General features: G+C 31.3%; 1 protein-coding gene across 4 annotated transcripts in view; it reads left to right on the top strand.

The window, feature by feature from the left end:
• RIF1 (replication timing regulatory factor 1) overlaps positions 1-13,498 on the top strand; it is a 54,273-nt gene that overhangs the window by 16,454 nt on the left and 24,321 nt on the right. For 3 of the 4 annotated variants that reach the window (XM_016151110.2, XM_016151112.2, XM_016151109.2), the window contains exons 11-21: positions 54-171; positions 822-995; positions 1,144-1,254; positions 1,925-1,987; positions 2,218-2,318; positions 3,817-3,903; positions 4,529-4,599; positions 4,825-5,005; positions 6,332-6,439; positions 6,767-6,916; positions 12,584-12,683. In XM_016151110.2, the coding sequence (XP_016006596.2) occupies positions 54-171; positions 822-995; positions 1,144-1,254; positions 1,925-1,987; positions 2,218-2,318; positions 3,817-3,903; positions 4,529-4,599; positions 4,825-5,005; positions 6,332-6,439; positions 6,767-6,916; positions 12,584-12,683 (1,264 nt within the window). The remainder of the gene's footprint in view (positions 1-53; positions 172-821; positions 996-1,143; positions 1,255-1,924; positions 1,988-2,217; positions 2,319-3,816; positions 3,904-4,528; positions 4,600-4,824; positions 5,006-6,331; positions 6,440-6,766; positions 6,917-12,583; positions 12,684-13,498) is intronic. The other variant, XM_016151111.2, reaches the window with a different exon arrangement.

Below are 13,498 nucleotides of genomic sequence, written 5' to 3'. Positions count from 1 at the left end.
TGAAACTTATGCAGTTTACAGATATCTTTTTTTCTTTTATATTACCCCAATAGGTTTGTGTGCCTCTAATTAAGAGTACAATAAGCATTGATTCTACTGCTTCACCTCAAGGCAATTTATCTCGTGTATCTACTTCTCCAGCCTTAAATCCCATGACTCCTGTACACAAAGGTAAGAGGTAGACATACTTGATTTTTATCTTTTCAAAAAAAATGCTTTGAGTGAAGGTTTTGCTCAGTGTTATTCACATAATATGAAGCGCTTTATAATTTTATCTTCTCTGTCACAGTCCATTATATATTCTTGATTGTTTTCCTTAGGTGTTAATGTTCACAGCTGTAATTACATTGTTGTAGTTGGAAACATCAGTTTTCTTATAGTAGCACATTATGTGAGGTGCATTACAGATAGATGTGTTCGTTTCAGGAGAAGGTTAGAGCCATTATTAAAAGCAACATCTTAACAGATGTAAGAAATGTGGCTTAGCACATATATCATTGAAAGAAAAGTATTTGCTATTGCTTTTTTTTTTTTTTTAGCTGTCTGAGCCAAATTTTTATATTTACATGTCAGGAATGCCTTCATATTAATAATTCAGAGTATGGATTAATGCCTGAGAATTCATTTAAATGGTCTGTGAAACTGATCTTTCAGTTAAGATTATTTAATTGGAACTCTTGTGAGTTTTAAACAAAAACTTTCAACTTTCATTTGAGAAACACTATTTAAAGGTGCATTTCATTGAAAAGAAGTAAATATACATTTATTTGCATAGCTAATTTAAGCTTGCATAACTTATCTTTTTTGTCGTTGTTTTAAAGGTGCTTCCCCATATGGAGCCTCTGTAACTACTCGGATGAATTTGAGTTCGAATTTTGGTGGAATGGCCACAATCCCCTCTATTCAACTTTTAGGACTTGAAATGTTACTTCATTTTTTATTGGGTCCAGAAGTTGTGAGTTTTGCTAAGCAAAACAAACTCGTACTGAGCTTAGGTATTGTTTTAAAAATACGTATTCCGTAATTATGTATGAAATAAATATAAATCTTTAATAGAAAACACGTCAAACCACCTAAAATTTATATTGAGAAATATATTTCATAAAGCTTTGGTTTTGCATAATTGTCTTTTTCCTCTTTTAGAGCCACTTGAACATCCATTAATCAGCAGCTCTTCTTTTTTTTCCAAATATGCAAATACACTTATCACTGCTATTAATGATAGCTTTGTCGCAGTTGGAAAAGATGCTTCTGGTAAATAAGAGTTTTTTTTATTTGTTTGAAAAAGCAAATTAAGTAGTAAATATTGATATAGTGCTATCTTTTGGCTAGATCGTGCTGCATGAACTTTAGGTTATAGTTATTTAATTTTCACAATAACCTCTTGTTTTAGTCAGTTTTGCAGATGAGGAAATTCCATTGTTCTAAGAAGTAAATAACTTGTGTAGAGTTACAGTAAGTGATGGAATCATAAGTCAGACCCAGGCTCTGTTGTGTCAGCATCTATACCTAAATTCCTATGTTCTATAGCCTGTCAAATAAGGAGAAAAAGTTTCAAAACTAAAATGGTTTACTATTTAACTGGCTGGGACATTTTTTTCTAGTGATTTTCAGATATCTTTATTTTTCCTTGACTCAGATGTTAAAGATGTTTAATACAGAAAATACAGGGGATAAGAAAAAGAGAAAATTAACGAGTATGTGACCCAGTGTGAATATGTTACAATCCTTTCAAAAAACAAACAATATTTACTCTGAATAGTAATGTGATGTTAGTATTTTATTAACTAATTACAAAGTTGACTATTATAGGGAGAATTATATTCTAAATTATTGCTTAATTTATTTCTTTAGTACGAGGATGAAAAGGGATGCATTTAGTCATAGCTACTTCATTCCAAAGTACTTTTATTTTATTTGACAGATGCAGTTGTCAGTGCTATTTGGAAGGAGCTGATTAGCTTGGTGAAGTCAGTCGTTGAGTCAGGTAAGCACTATAAGACTGATTAAATGATTTTCTAGCACTCAGGGAATTGTTTGGCTTTCATATATAACATTTTCAAAATCTTTTTAAAGTATAGCTTCCAGACTTTTAAACAAAAGCACTGTTTCGATCTAGTAAAAAATTAATTTTTCATAGCTCTCTTATGTGTATTTTTCTAACCCTAAAAAATACTATGTGTTTAGAACTATACTTCTCTTTTTGCTTGTTGATAGGTAACAAAAAAGAGAAACCAGGTTCTGAAGTTTTAACCCTTTTACTAAAGTCTTTGGAGACCATAGTAAAGTCAGAAGTATTTCCTGTATCAAAAACACTGGTAAGTATAGTACTTACATGCTAGAATTTAAAAAAGACACTTTGAAATTGAATTTTATATTGAAGATACTTGCACAGATCAGGATTTGGGAAAACACTTTATATCAAATATTTATTAGCAGTTTGGTCCTGTAATAAATGCTATTTATTGACTTTAGAGTCATTTGAAACCTTATAAAGTAAATGGCTGTTATGGCAACTAAAAATCTTTCAGTGTAATAAGAAAAAGGATAAGTAACAAAATAGAGTGAAGGACATGAAACTTGAACTGAAGAATCTCAGGTGGATATTTTATGACAAAATTGCTAAGCTTTACTAATTGTTACTTTTGTACTTTTTCAAAAATATCTTGCATTTTAAATGAACTCTTTAACCTAATAACTTTGGTATTAAACATTTTTTTTACCCTATATAGTAAAGAAGGAAAATGTTAATTAGATAGGTTTTCATAATATTGAAATCTCCCCAAATAAGCTGCAGATGGAGGAAACTATACATAAGTTTTGAGTCTGTTTTCTTTATGTACTGCGACATTATCTACTGTAGCAGTAGAGCATAGTGGTAAATATCAAGGGCTCCGTAGCTGACTACATTGAATTTCAGCCTAATTATTAGCTGAATGAAGTTGGTCAACGTATCTACTCTCGTCTCTTTGTAAAGAGAGAATGTTGTGTTCATGACTAAATGGATTGGTACATGCAGAGCATTGTGGGCCAGGAACAATATAAATGAGCTAATAAATGCTGTTTATTTAATATCTGATTCAAATGATGAGTATATGTGAAAGCATATTTTCACTAACATTGTTTTTCATCATGTTATGTCACTTTATATAGTTTGGGTTAATATTAGTATAGTAATATTTTTGGACAGCAGTTTGGTAGGTTCTGTCTTATTTGAGAGGCATGTTTTAGACCTAGCTTCTAGTTAGTTAGCATTCTTTAGAAATATTTGCTTCTGGTACTTGTTGAATACACAATTCACTGAAGAATTTCTTCATGTAGTATAAAAAGAGTTTCAAGGGCCATTAATTTAAAAGCGTTTGCATAAACTATGCACATATATTCAGTGGTTAAGAATGAATCGACATATAGTGATTTCTGAAAATTCCATTACAGTCAGATGAAGGTCAGTTCCATGGTAACTTAAAGTATAATATCACTAATGGTATAAAAGAATATGACAGCCTGCCCAAGAAGTTATGTTTCTCTTATATCAACATTTAGATGGTATAGAAGAATAAACTCAAAACTGATCGTATTGATTATCCTAGGAAATAAAGGACTTTATGATTTTATTTTTTATGTTTCTGTATTTGAACTTTTTAAACTAATGTAGATGTATTCATGTAAATGTAAATATTACTTGAAGTTCTTACACTAATGAGGATGTGTTTCATGAATATTATAATAAATTGTTAAAAGTAGTTAATACTAGTAGGTTTTTACTAAGTACTGTTTTTATGGCTTGCTTACAGTAAAATCTTTCATCTTTCTTAGGTCCTCATGGAAATTACAATTAAAGGACTTCCTCAGAAAGTATTAGGTTCACCAGCATATCAGGTTGCTAATATGGATATTCTTAATGCAAGTATCTTAAATGTAATGATGTGATTAAATTAGCCACCAAAAAAGTTCCATTATTTCATTTTCTTAAATTAGTGAGACTTAGATTGTAAAATTTCAAGAGAATTGCTTTTGATATGCTGATTATGTTAAAGGAAAAAAAATCAATAGATGAAGTAATAGATTAATGTAAAGAATTTAAAATGGCACTATTAATGGAACTGTTTTCTGGGATTAAAAAAGTTTCAGAAGGAAAGTTCTGTGTGTTTGTACATAGTGATAGTGCCGGTTACTGTCATAAATTTTGGAAGCCTAGTAACATTGGCTTAATTATGGTGAAATGTACTTAATACCTTTAGAATGTAGGTGTTTTTGGTCTAGGAAGTTTTAAGTTAAGATTCTTTTTATATCTGGATTCTCGCCATTTTTCAGTATAGGTGAAACAGCTATGAATAAAATACTGAGAGCTTGATTTTTATGTGTAGTTTATGTATTTGCTATCATTTTTGACACATCCTAATGTCAAAAGTTAAATTTCTCAAGTTTAAAAGGATTAATGTGTTGCATATCGATTGTAGAAAGCAAGTATAAAAAGATTGTACTCTTTGTAACCAGAAGATTGATGACAATTTCTATCTTTCTTCAGGGAACTCCTGCTTTGTTCTTAATTCAGTTAATTTTCAACAATCTCTTGGAATATGGTGTAGAAGATGAAAGGTAATTTAAACTGAAAATATGCTTTATCTTGGAAAGGTGGTTATGTGATGAATGAGAGTCTTTTGAGTTAATATACTATATCAAATATTTTAAAGTAAAAAAACCAGGACTTGGAATTTATTTCTTGTTTCCTCGTCAGTTATTTTTAGAATTTTGCATTATAGTGTATTTAATGTATTTTGGCAAAAAGTACAGGTTAACGCATGGTTCAAATTTTTTCTTCAGGTTTTTTCTTAATCTGGAAACACTTGTAGGTTGTGTTCTTTCTGGTCCAACTTCACCACTAGCTTTCAGTGACTCTGTTTTAAATGTTATTAATCAAAATGCAAAGCAATTGGAAAACAAGGAGCATCTCTGGCGATTGTGGAGTATTATAGTCACCCCATTAACTGAATTGATTAATCAGGTATGATATATAAGTCTGCTACATATTTTTATCTCCCTCAAAAATTAAGGATTTTTTTTTTCTTGTTAGAGTATATGGGGGAATGAGTTGAAGCTTGAATTTGAATAGAAGATATTAAAAAATTGTTTCCTGTGGGATTGGTTAATTTTCTACTCAGGTGTTTCTTTTCACTGTATTTCTGCCTTATTGTTGAAGAAAGTGTAACTTAAGGAGGACTAATCAGGTCTGTTTTCTCTAATAGAGGTTATAAAGTCGGTTGCAAAGAGATTACAAATTCTTATATGTATATATCTTTGGTTTCTTTCAGTATTTTTACTATGGGGAATAATAATGGTCACCTCAATCTAGACTATATATTAGGATTCCAGTGGTGAAGGCATGTTGGTGAAGCCGTATAGTCATCCCTAAATCAGTAATCTATTGAGAGTTGATTAGCCCTTATGTTTAAATACTTAAAAACATGGCAATATTTGTAGGGTATTGAACTTAATTTCTCTTATTATTAGTGGTTTGTCAACTGCTTTATCAATCTTTAAATGGAATTATTCTTTGGGAAATATTTCACTGTAACTCTCAAATGACGTAAAGACTCCCAAGAATTAAGTGGTAGTGCAGTAGCCCTTATTTTAGGTACTCAGGCCAGCATATCATTAAACATATTTTTCTGGGAGCAAATAAGTTTATATTCCTAAATAGTTTCCCACTGTTTGAAGGATAGCAAGGTCCCTTTTATAAGTCCTTGCTTGAGTGCTACCTTCTGTGTAGGGTAAAAGATTTTGGAGTCACCTCTGGGGATTCTTTCAGGGTTTGAAACAAAATGCATTGTATCCCAGAGTTGCTGTAACATTACCACAGACTGGTAGCTTAAAACAACAGAAATTTATTTTCTAGTCTCTGGAGGCCAGAAATTCAAAATCAAGGTGTTGGAAGGATTTGTTTTCTTCTGGATCTTTGAGGGAGAATCTGTTTCATGCTTCTCTCTTAGCTCTAATGGTCACTAGAAGTTTTTGATGTTCCTTGATTTGTACAGGCATTACTCCATTCTCAACTTCACTGTATCTGTCATCTGTCTGAGTTCTCCTTTTCATGCAAGGACACCAGCATGACTTTTTTTTTCTTGTTTTTTTTTTTTTTTTTTTTTTTTTAATTCGTGATGTCAGCGGAGACCCTGTTTCTAGATAAGGTCACATTCACAGTTATAGACGTTAGGAGTTCACCATCTCTTGAACATCTCAACATTGGGGGACACACTTTTTACTACACATAGTAAAATGTTACAGTTTAGGATACTAGAATTTGTCTAACATCTTATTTTTCTTGTTTCAGACCAACGAAGTGAATCAAGGTGATGCCTTAGAACATAATTTTAGTGCCATCTATGGTGCATTGACTTTACCAATAAACCATATTTTTTCAGTACAGAAATTTCCAGTGGTAAGGCAATTTCAGATTTCTACTTAAGGGATTTACATTTTTTGAAAACATTTCAATTCACTCTTCATAATGAACTCATACAGTAATTTTTCCTAAAATAAGATTTCCTATGACTTTTAATTAGCTTAGGGTAAAGGAAGAGAGAAGTTGCTTTTGATCCTTAGTAATTGCTGGCATTGTGGCATTATTACAATTCTTTGATTAGAGCTCTGTTGGGGGTAGGGGGGAGCAAACTTAATTACCCCATGCTTTTCTGTGACACTTATATGTTAGAGTGTTTTTTAAGATGTATATCCACATTAAATTTTTTTTTACTGTTACTGTTAGACCACCATGAAGACTTTACTTAGAACTTGGTCAGAATTATATAGAACATTTGCCCGCTGTGCTGCTTTGGTGGCAACTGCAGAAGAGAATTTGTGCTGTGAGGAGCTTTCTTCTAAGATAATGTCCAGTTTGGAAGATGAAGGCCTTTCAGTGAGTTTATCTTGATACTGACTTTTTTTGCATTTAAAGGATTCTTCAAATAAATGGAGATAACATTTGAACTCTCATTTAGTAATGCTTTTAGATTATAAATGGCTGTGATGTAATGCATAAAACAAATAACAACTTTAAAAAATTTTTTGTCTTTGAACTGTAAGGTCTTCATTTCAGGACCATTAACAGTGATGTACTTTTATTTCTCTGTTGTGTACCTACCTAATTGTCCCTGTGGCATTCTAGATTATCAATACAAGGACCTTGCTTTCTCATATTTGCTAGAGCTTTAAAGTCAATCCTTTGGAAGTTTGCAGACTTACATTAGGTCCCTTTTCATTCTTATCCCTTACTCAGAAAGGACAACTACTGTCAACAGTTGGGTATATATCATTTTAGGATAGACTTCTTTCTTTGTATTTACACATAATTTACATATTGATACTCACATATGTACGTGAATAAAATGTTCTTCCCAATCGTATTTATTACTCTGAGGTTTTCATCTGTAAAGATGGATTTCTAGCTCTTGGTAGATAGACACTCTTATCGCTAGTGGAGGTATCTATCTATCAAGAGCTAGAAATCCATCTTTTCAGATTTTTAAATGCATTTATAATCTCATTCTTAAAAACTTGTCAAAATTCTGATTGTTGCATTTTAATATGATAGAATTTGTCAGTGACTTAAATGTAAATTTGATCTTGTCATTCTTAAAACACTTTTGTAGCTTTCTATTGGATTTGGAGGAAAAATCTGAACTGCTTACAACTGCTCAAGAGATTTGTGCCTCTGAGAGATCTTGTTTAATTAGGCTCACTAATTTCTATCATAGTATTTCCTTTTTGGCATTTAATCTTAAATCATTTCTGTACTTAATTATGTTACCTCACCTACACTTCATGAGATTAGGGACATTCTGTCTTTGTGATATGTGTTCCTGGCTTTTTATCTGGCACATAAACAGTGAATTCATGGAAAGCTTTTATAACTACTAGGGAGAAGGTTGACCTTCAGTTTTCACTTTTTAAATACTATCTTGCTTTAGGCTTATATCTTTGTTTTCTTCCAAAAGAAATTTGGAATCTATACAGTTTTATAAAATACCCTGATGAGATTTTGCTTGGCATTGGCTAGTTGCATTGATTTCATAGATATAATTTATAAAATAATTTATATCTTTATAATGTTGAATCTTTTCATCCGGGAATATGTGTTCATGTATTTAGTTCTTCTAAAGTTAATCTAAATAATTTGCTTGTTTTTTTTCTTTCTTTTTTTTTGGGGGGGGGGTAGTTCTAAAGCTATTTTTCAGCTTAATTACAAATGGTACCCCTATCTCATTACTCCTTTCCCTCAATACTTATTTGCTGCTGGAGTAGGGTCATTTGTCCCACAACAATGTTTCAGTCAGTAGTGGACCACATGTACAACAGTGGTGTACCACATAACCCAGGTGTGTAATAGACTATATCATAAGGGTTGCGTAAAGTCATTTGTGATGTTTGCACAAAGATGAAGTCACCTGACAACGCCTTTCTCAGAATATATCCCTGTTGTTAAGTGGTGCATGACTCTATATAAAAATAGTTGCTAATGTACATCTCCTTATATTGAACCTATCTTGTGTCCTTGGGATACCCTTCCTGGTCACAGAGAAATGCTTTTAAAACATTGCAGATTAGTATTTTAAAATTTTTCCATATATCTTTATTAGTGAGATTGGAGTTCCTCATTGTCCAATTTATTGTGGATGTACTGAGCTCATTAATGATTTAGAAAGTTCTAATGTACTGTGTTCTTCAACTAATTTAAATAATGTAAGAAGAATGTCATACCTGTAATTATATTGTATTTGCCCTTTTTGTTCTAAGTCTTATTCCTGTTTCTTGATTGGACTTGATAATCAAAGGCTTACCTATTTTAAGTCTTTAAAAAATGGCGTTTAGTTTTATTGCTCTAATCACAACATTTTAAAAGCCTGACATGCTGTCGTCTAATTAGAAATAGGTTGATATTGTAAGTACATTAAAAAGTCAGAAAACTTAAATTTCTGACTTTTTAATTTTTTTTGTTATGACTTATACACTGAATGTTTTCATTTGCATTTTCTAGCTTTTTTCAAGCTTAAATATTAAAGCTTGAATTTTTTTAAATCTTTTTCCAATAGTAGTGATTGTAGAATATTAATTTTGATGTATTTTTTTAGAACAGAGTTGTTTAGAACAGTGATTATGTGTGTGGCTGTTTTATCATTAATTTATGGTTTTTCTTGTATTATGATCAGAGAGGATTTTGGGATTCCTCTGCATTTTAACTTTTGTAGTTTTTTCATTGTCCGTTTCTAAGAGACTTTTGATTAACGTGTCTCCATGATTGTAAATTTGATGTATTTAAATGTGTTTATTATATGTCTAAAGCTGTATTGTCATATATAAAGGTTCATGAGTTCCTCTTTAAAAATTTTTCAGTTACAGTTGACATATATTGTTATTAGTTTCAAATATACAACGATTACACATAATATAGCTGAAGAAGTGATCACTCTGATAAGTCATACCCATCTGACACCATATGTAGTTACTAGAGTATTGTTGACTACATTCCCTATGTTGTACTTTACTTTCCTGTGACTATTTTTATAACTGGCAATTTGTACATCTTTAATCTCTTCCTTTTTCACCCACCCCCCAACCTTCCTCTCTGACAACTACCAACCTATTCTCTGTATCTTTGAATTTGATTGATTGTTAGATTCTACGTATACGTGAAATGATGGTAATTGTCTTTTTATGTCTTTCTTACTTCACTTAGCATTATATCTTCTAGGTACATTCATGTTGTTGCACTTGGCAAGATTTTGTTCTTTTTTATGACTGAGTAATATTCCATATATGTACCACTTTATCCATTCATCTGTTGATAGAAACTTAGGTTGCTTCTGTATTTTGTCTGTTATAAATAATGCTGTAGTGAGTTCATCTTTTCTTGAATTTTATCAACTTGAAATTGATATACTTTATCAGGACTTTGTATCTTTTAAAAAATAATAAACAACTTATAAAACTATATAAAGAAAATTGCATTGAACAGTGAAGTTTTAAAAATTATAATGAAATACTTGCGTAGCTACCACCAAGGTCTAATAGAGCATTTTCAGCACCTCAGAAGGTCTCCTTTGTGTTTTGAATCACAGTGCCCTCCTCTCCCCAGGATGAATTCCTACACCGACTTTTTGATAATCATTTCTGTGTTTTTCTTTGTTTTTACTGCATATACACACACACACACTGTATATAGTTGACTTTTATATGAATAAGACACTATGTTTTGGGGCTTAGTGTTGTAGTTGGAAGTTTCATTCATGTTGCGTTTTGCTGAGTTCATTCACATTCATTGTTACATATAGTATGGATTTAGGGTTTCCTTTGTGTATATCTATCAGTTTAATCTTTGTCTTACATAGCATGTAAATAAATGTTGGGAGTCTGTTTTAATATTTCTCACATAAGAAATGCAGTATATGTTTTTATCCTTTATATCCTTTGCTTTTTTTCCTTTTATATAACAATTTAATCACACTTTTTATGCTTTACAGTTTTCTTTCTCATGTTTTCTATATTATATATCCGATTTATTTCATACACTACTTTTCGATCTGTCAAATTCGAGGCGTTAAGATCTGTAACATTCTACTCCAGCGAGTGAAGATATCGATATGACATCACTATCTTACAATTTTTTATATTTGCCACATTCCAGGTTTTGTTTTAAAAGTCTGAATTTTAGTTATAATTACTTATATATGGTATTATAAACCTTGGAAAATAGTTTTTTAAAAAACTGAAGATATTGGTTGCTAACATTTTTTTCTTATATCCCAATTTTTTCTTCCTCACTTTGCTTCGTGTTTTATTTAAGAAAATAAAGGACTGATTGTCAACATTTATATGACTGATATCTTGTAGTCTGATATGCAATCAACTTATTAGTTACAATTTTTAGGTTACAGAAAATGTGTATCACAGAACTTTGAAATAGTTATTGTTCACTTTACAGCTTCTGTTGTAAGTACATGGTTTGATACAATTTTTTTTTTATTAGCCTCTTTTTATGTTCTGTAAAGTTTTGGGATTTTCCCCTTACCTTTATAAATTAGACATTTCATTAGAGTGTGTTTTGAGACATCTTTTAAATTATTCATTAAATACTTAAATAGACTCTTTCAATCTAAAGAGCTGTGTCTTCATCCTCAGTCCTTTTGAGTACCATTTCACATGGTTTTTAGACCTTTTTGGTTATCTTTTGTGCCCCTTATTTTTCTTTCCCTGTATTCTGTCTGTGTTTTGCTTTGGGTACTGCTTATTTTTCTTTCCCTGTATTCTGTCTGTGTTTTGCTTTGGGTACTGCTTTCTGGGAGCGCGTTTTCTATGTCCATTTCTTTGTAGTTTAAATGCTGAAGTATTTTGTAATGGTTTTGTTTTTACATTTAATGGTTTTAAGTAGATATGGTTTCTTATGTTTGAGAATATTAATTTCCTTCTATTATTAACTAGTAGCTCTTTTCCTTATGGGTTAGTTCTGTTAGTATTTAACACTCCTTCACAGTACTGGTTCTTCTCATGATTGTGCATATTTGTCAATAAAAGTGTTAATATTAAACAATATTGGTAGCTGGAACATGGTTTCGAGTCCAGGAGAGCCCCATTTTCTGGCTTTGATAGCAAATTGTAGTTACAGGCATCCTTTAAATTGTAATGTGAGCAAGAAGGAAGCAACTTTTCTGTATGAATGTGTAGGTTGTCATCTGGAATGACCTGCATGATTTTCACAGGTTTTTCGGGGCATTGTTTTCTCCTGTCCCTTAACACCTGTTGGGGGAGGCTATCTTTGAGGGCAGACATGTAATTAGTCCAGTGAAGTGCACAATTGAAGATGGAATAAAGGAAGAAGAAAGTACCTTTTATAAGGTCTTGAATTTTAGTAGTCTTTTGGCCATTGGATTTTTTAAAAACCATCAGATCTTTTCCATAGAACTCTGTGCGTTTTCTGTTATTCAGGTTCTGCTAGGAGAACTCATAATTTTGAGGTATTCTTAGACTCATGGTGCTGGAATTTCCTTCTGTTTTTAGTCTTCCCCGGCAACCTGTCCCTATATTCCTATCCCACCCCATTTCAGCCTTTAAAAACAGTTCCAGAATAATCTCTGATGCTTTTATGCATTTATTTTTATTTCAGTTGGATTGGAGAAGGATGAGGAAAGGACATGAGGAATTTTAGCAACTTTATGATTTTTTTGTTTTGTTTTGTGTTCTGTGGTTTTAGTAAATACTTGTAATTTTCACGAGGAATTTGATAAAGAATCTAACTGTGAACCTAACTCTTCCATTCTTGGTATATTGGTTTGTATGCAGAGTTTTATAGGCATTTTTAAGCAGAATTATTTTTTCAAAATGTTGAGAAAGAAAAAGTACAGTACTTGGCCACATGGCAGTTAACTGGGAAATATTTTTAACCATATATTTAATGTATCTTTTATGATGTAGGCTATGACTTATATATGAGTAAAAATCTTTTTTTTTGTTGTTGTTGATGCTCACTACTTTTAAAGTATGCCAGTAGTTTAAAGGTTTTAATACAATACTTTTGACTATTTCTCCCTAGAATTTGTTGTTCTTGGATAGGATTGTTCAAATTATTACTGTAATGGTGAATTGCATCGACTTCTCACCGTATAACGTTAAATATCAGCCCAAAGTTAAATGTAAGTATTTTTTTAACCTTTATTTACTCACCCAATATTTCATAAATGTGGCTGTTTGAACTGTTGTCTGTGCACATCATAATGGCTTTTCCCACTTCGTTTTACCTACTTTTGACATTGTATAACCTTGTCAAACACTCAACATCCTTTTCTCTGTTTCTGTGTCTCATACACACTTTTTTACTCTTATATAATACGAAAAGATAAATATTAGCCTGTTAAGAGATTGCGTAATAATATAAGTGATTTTACTTATTTCATCTGGTACAAGGGATTATCTGGACAAGAAACTTTGACATTTGTTCAAATGTTATTTGGCATCTTAGTTTGAAATAATCATTGAGCTGACATTAAATTGAATAGAAAATCACTGAAATGGTTAATTGGTTATGGTTTACAGGAAACTTAAATTCTACCATTTTAATTAAAATTGGACACTTAACTAGTAAGTTGTCTGATTTTTAAAAGTACATGTCTTGATTAATTCTAAATTGTATTGTAATAAATATTGAGTTATTTTAATCTACTAACTCTTTAAAATTAAGATTGAGTGTTTTCACCATTAATTATATTTTTATAGTATGTAGAAAATAACCTTCCAGTAATGAAAACACTGATGTTTAAAGATAGCTGCTTTTGCTATGTAAAGATTAGGAACCTATATAATGATCCTGTAATAAGATCTGTCATTGATAAATTAGTGTAAAGGTTACTGGAGCATAGACTATTTTTAGGAGTGTGTGTGTGTGTGTGTGTTTTTACTAAATAGTAATATAGGGAAACATGTTAAGTGCCTGAAGTGTATTACAGATCAG

This window comes from Rousettus aegyptiacus, unplaced genomic scaffold (genome assembly GCF_014176215.1).
Source record: "Rousettus aegyptiacus isolate mRouAeg1 unplaced genomic scaffold, mRouAeg1.p scaffold_m13_p_2, whole genome shotgun sequence".
NCBI lineage: Eukaryota > Metazoa > Chordata > Mammalia > Chiroptera > Pteropodidae > Rousettus > Rousettus aegyptiacus.
Note: the sequence above shows the minus strand (reverse complement) of the source record. Positions and strands in the feature narration are given on the sequence as shown.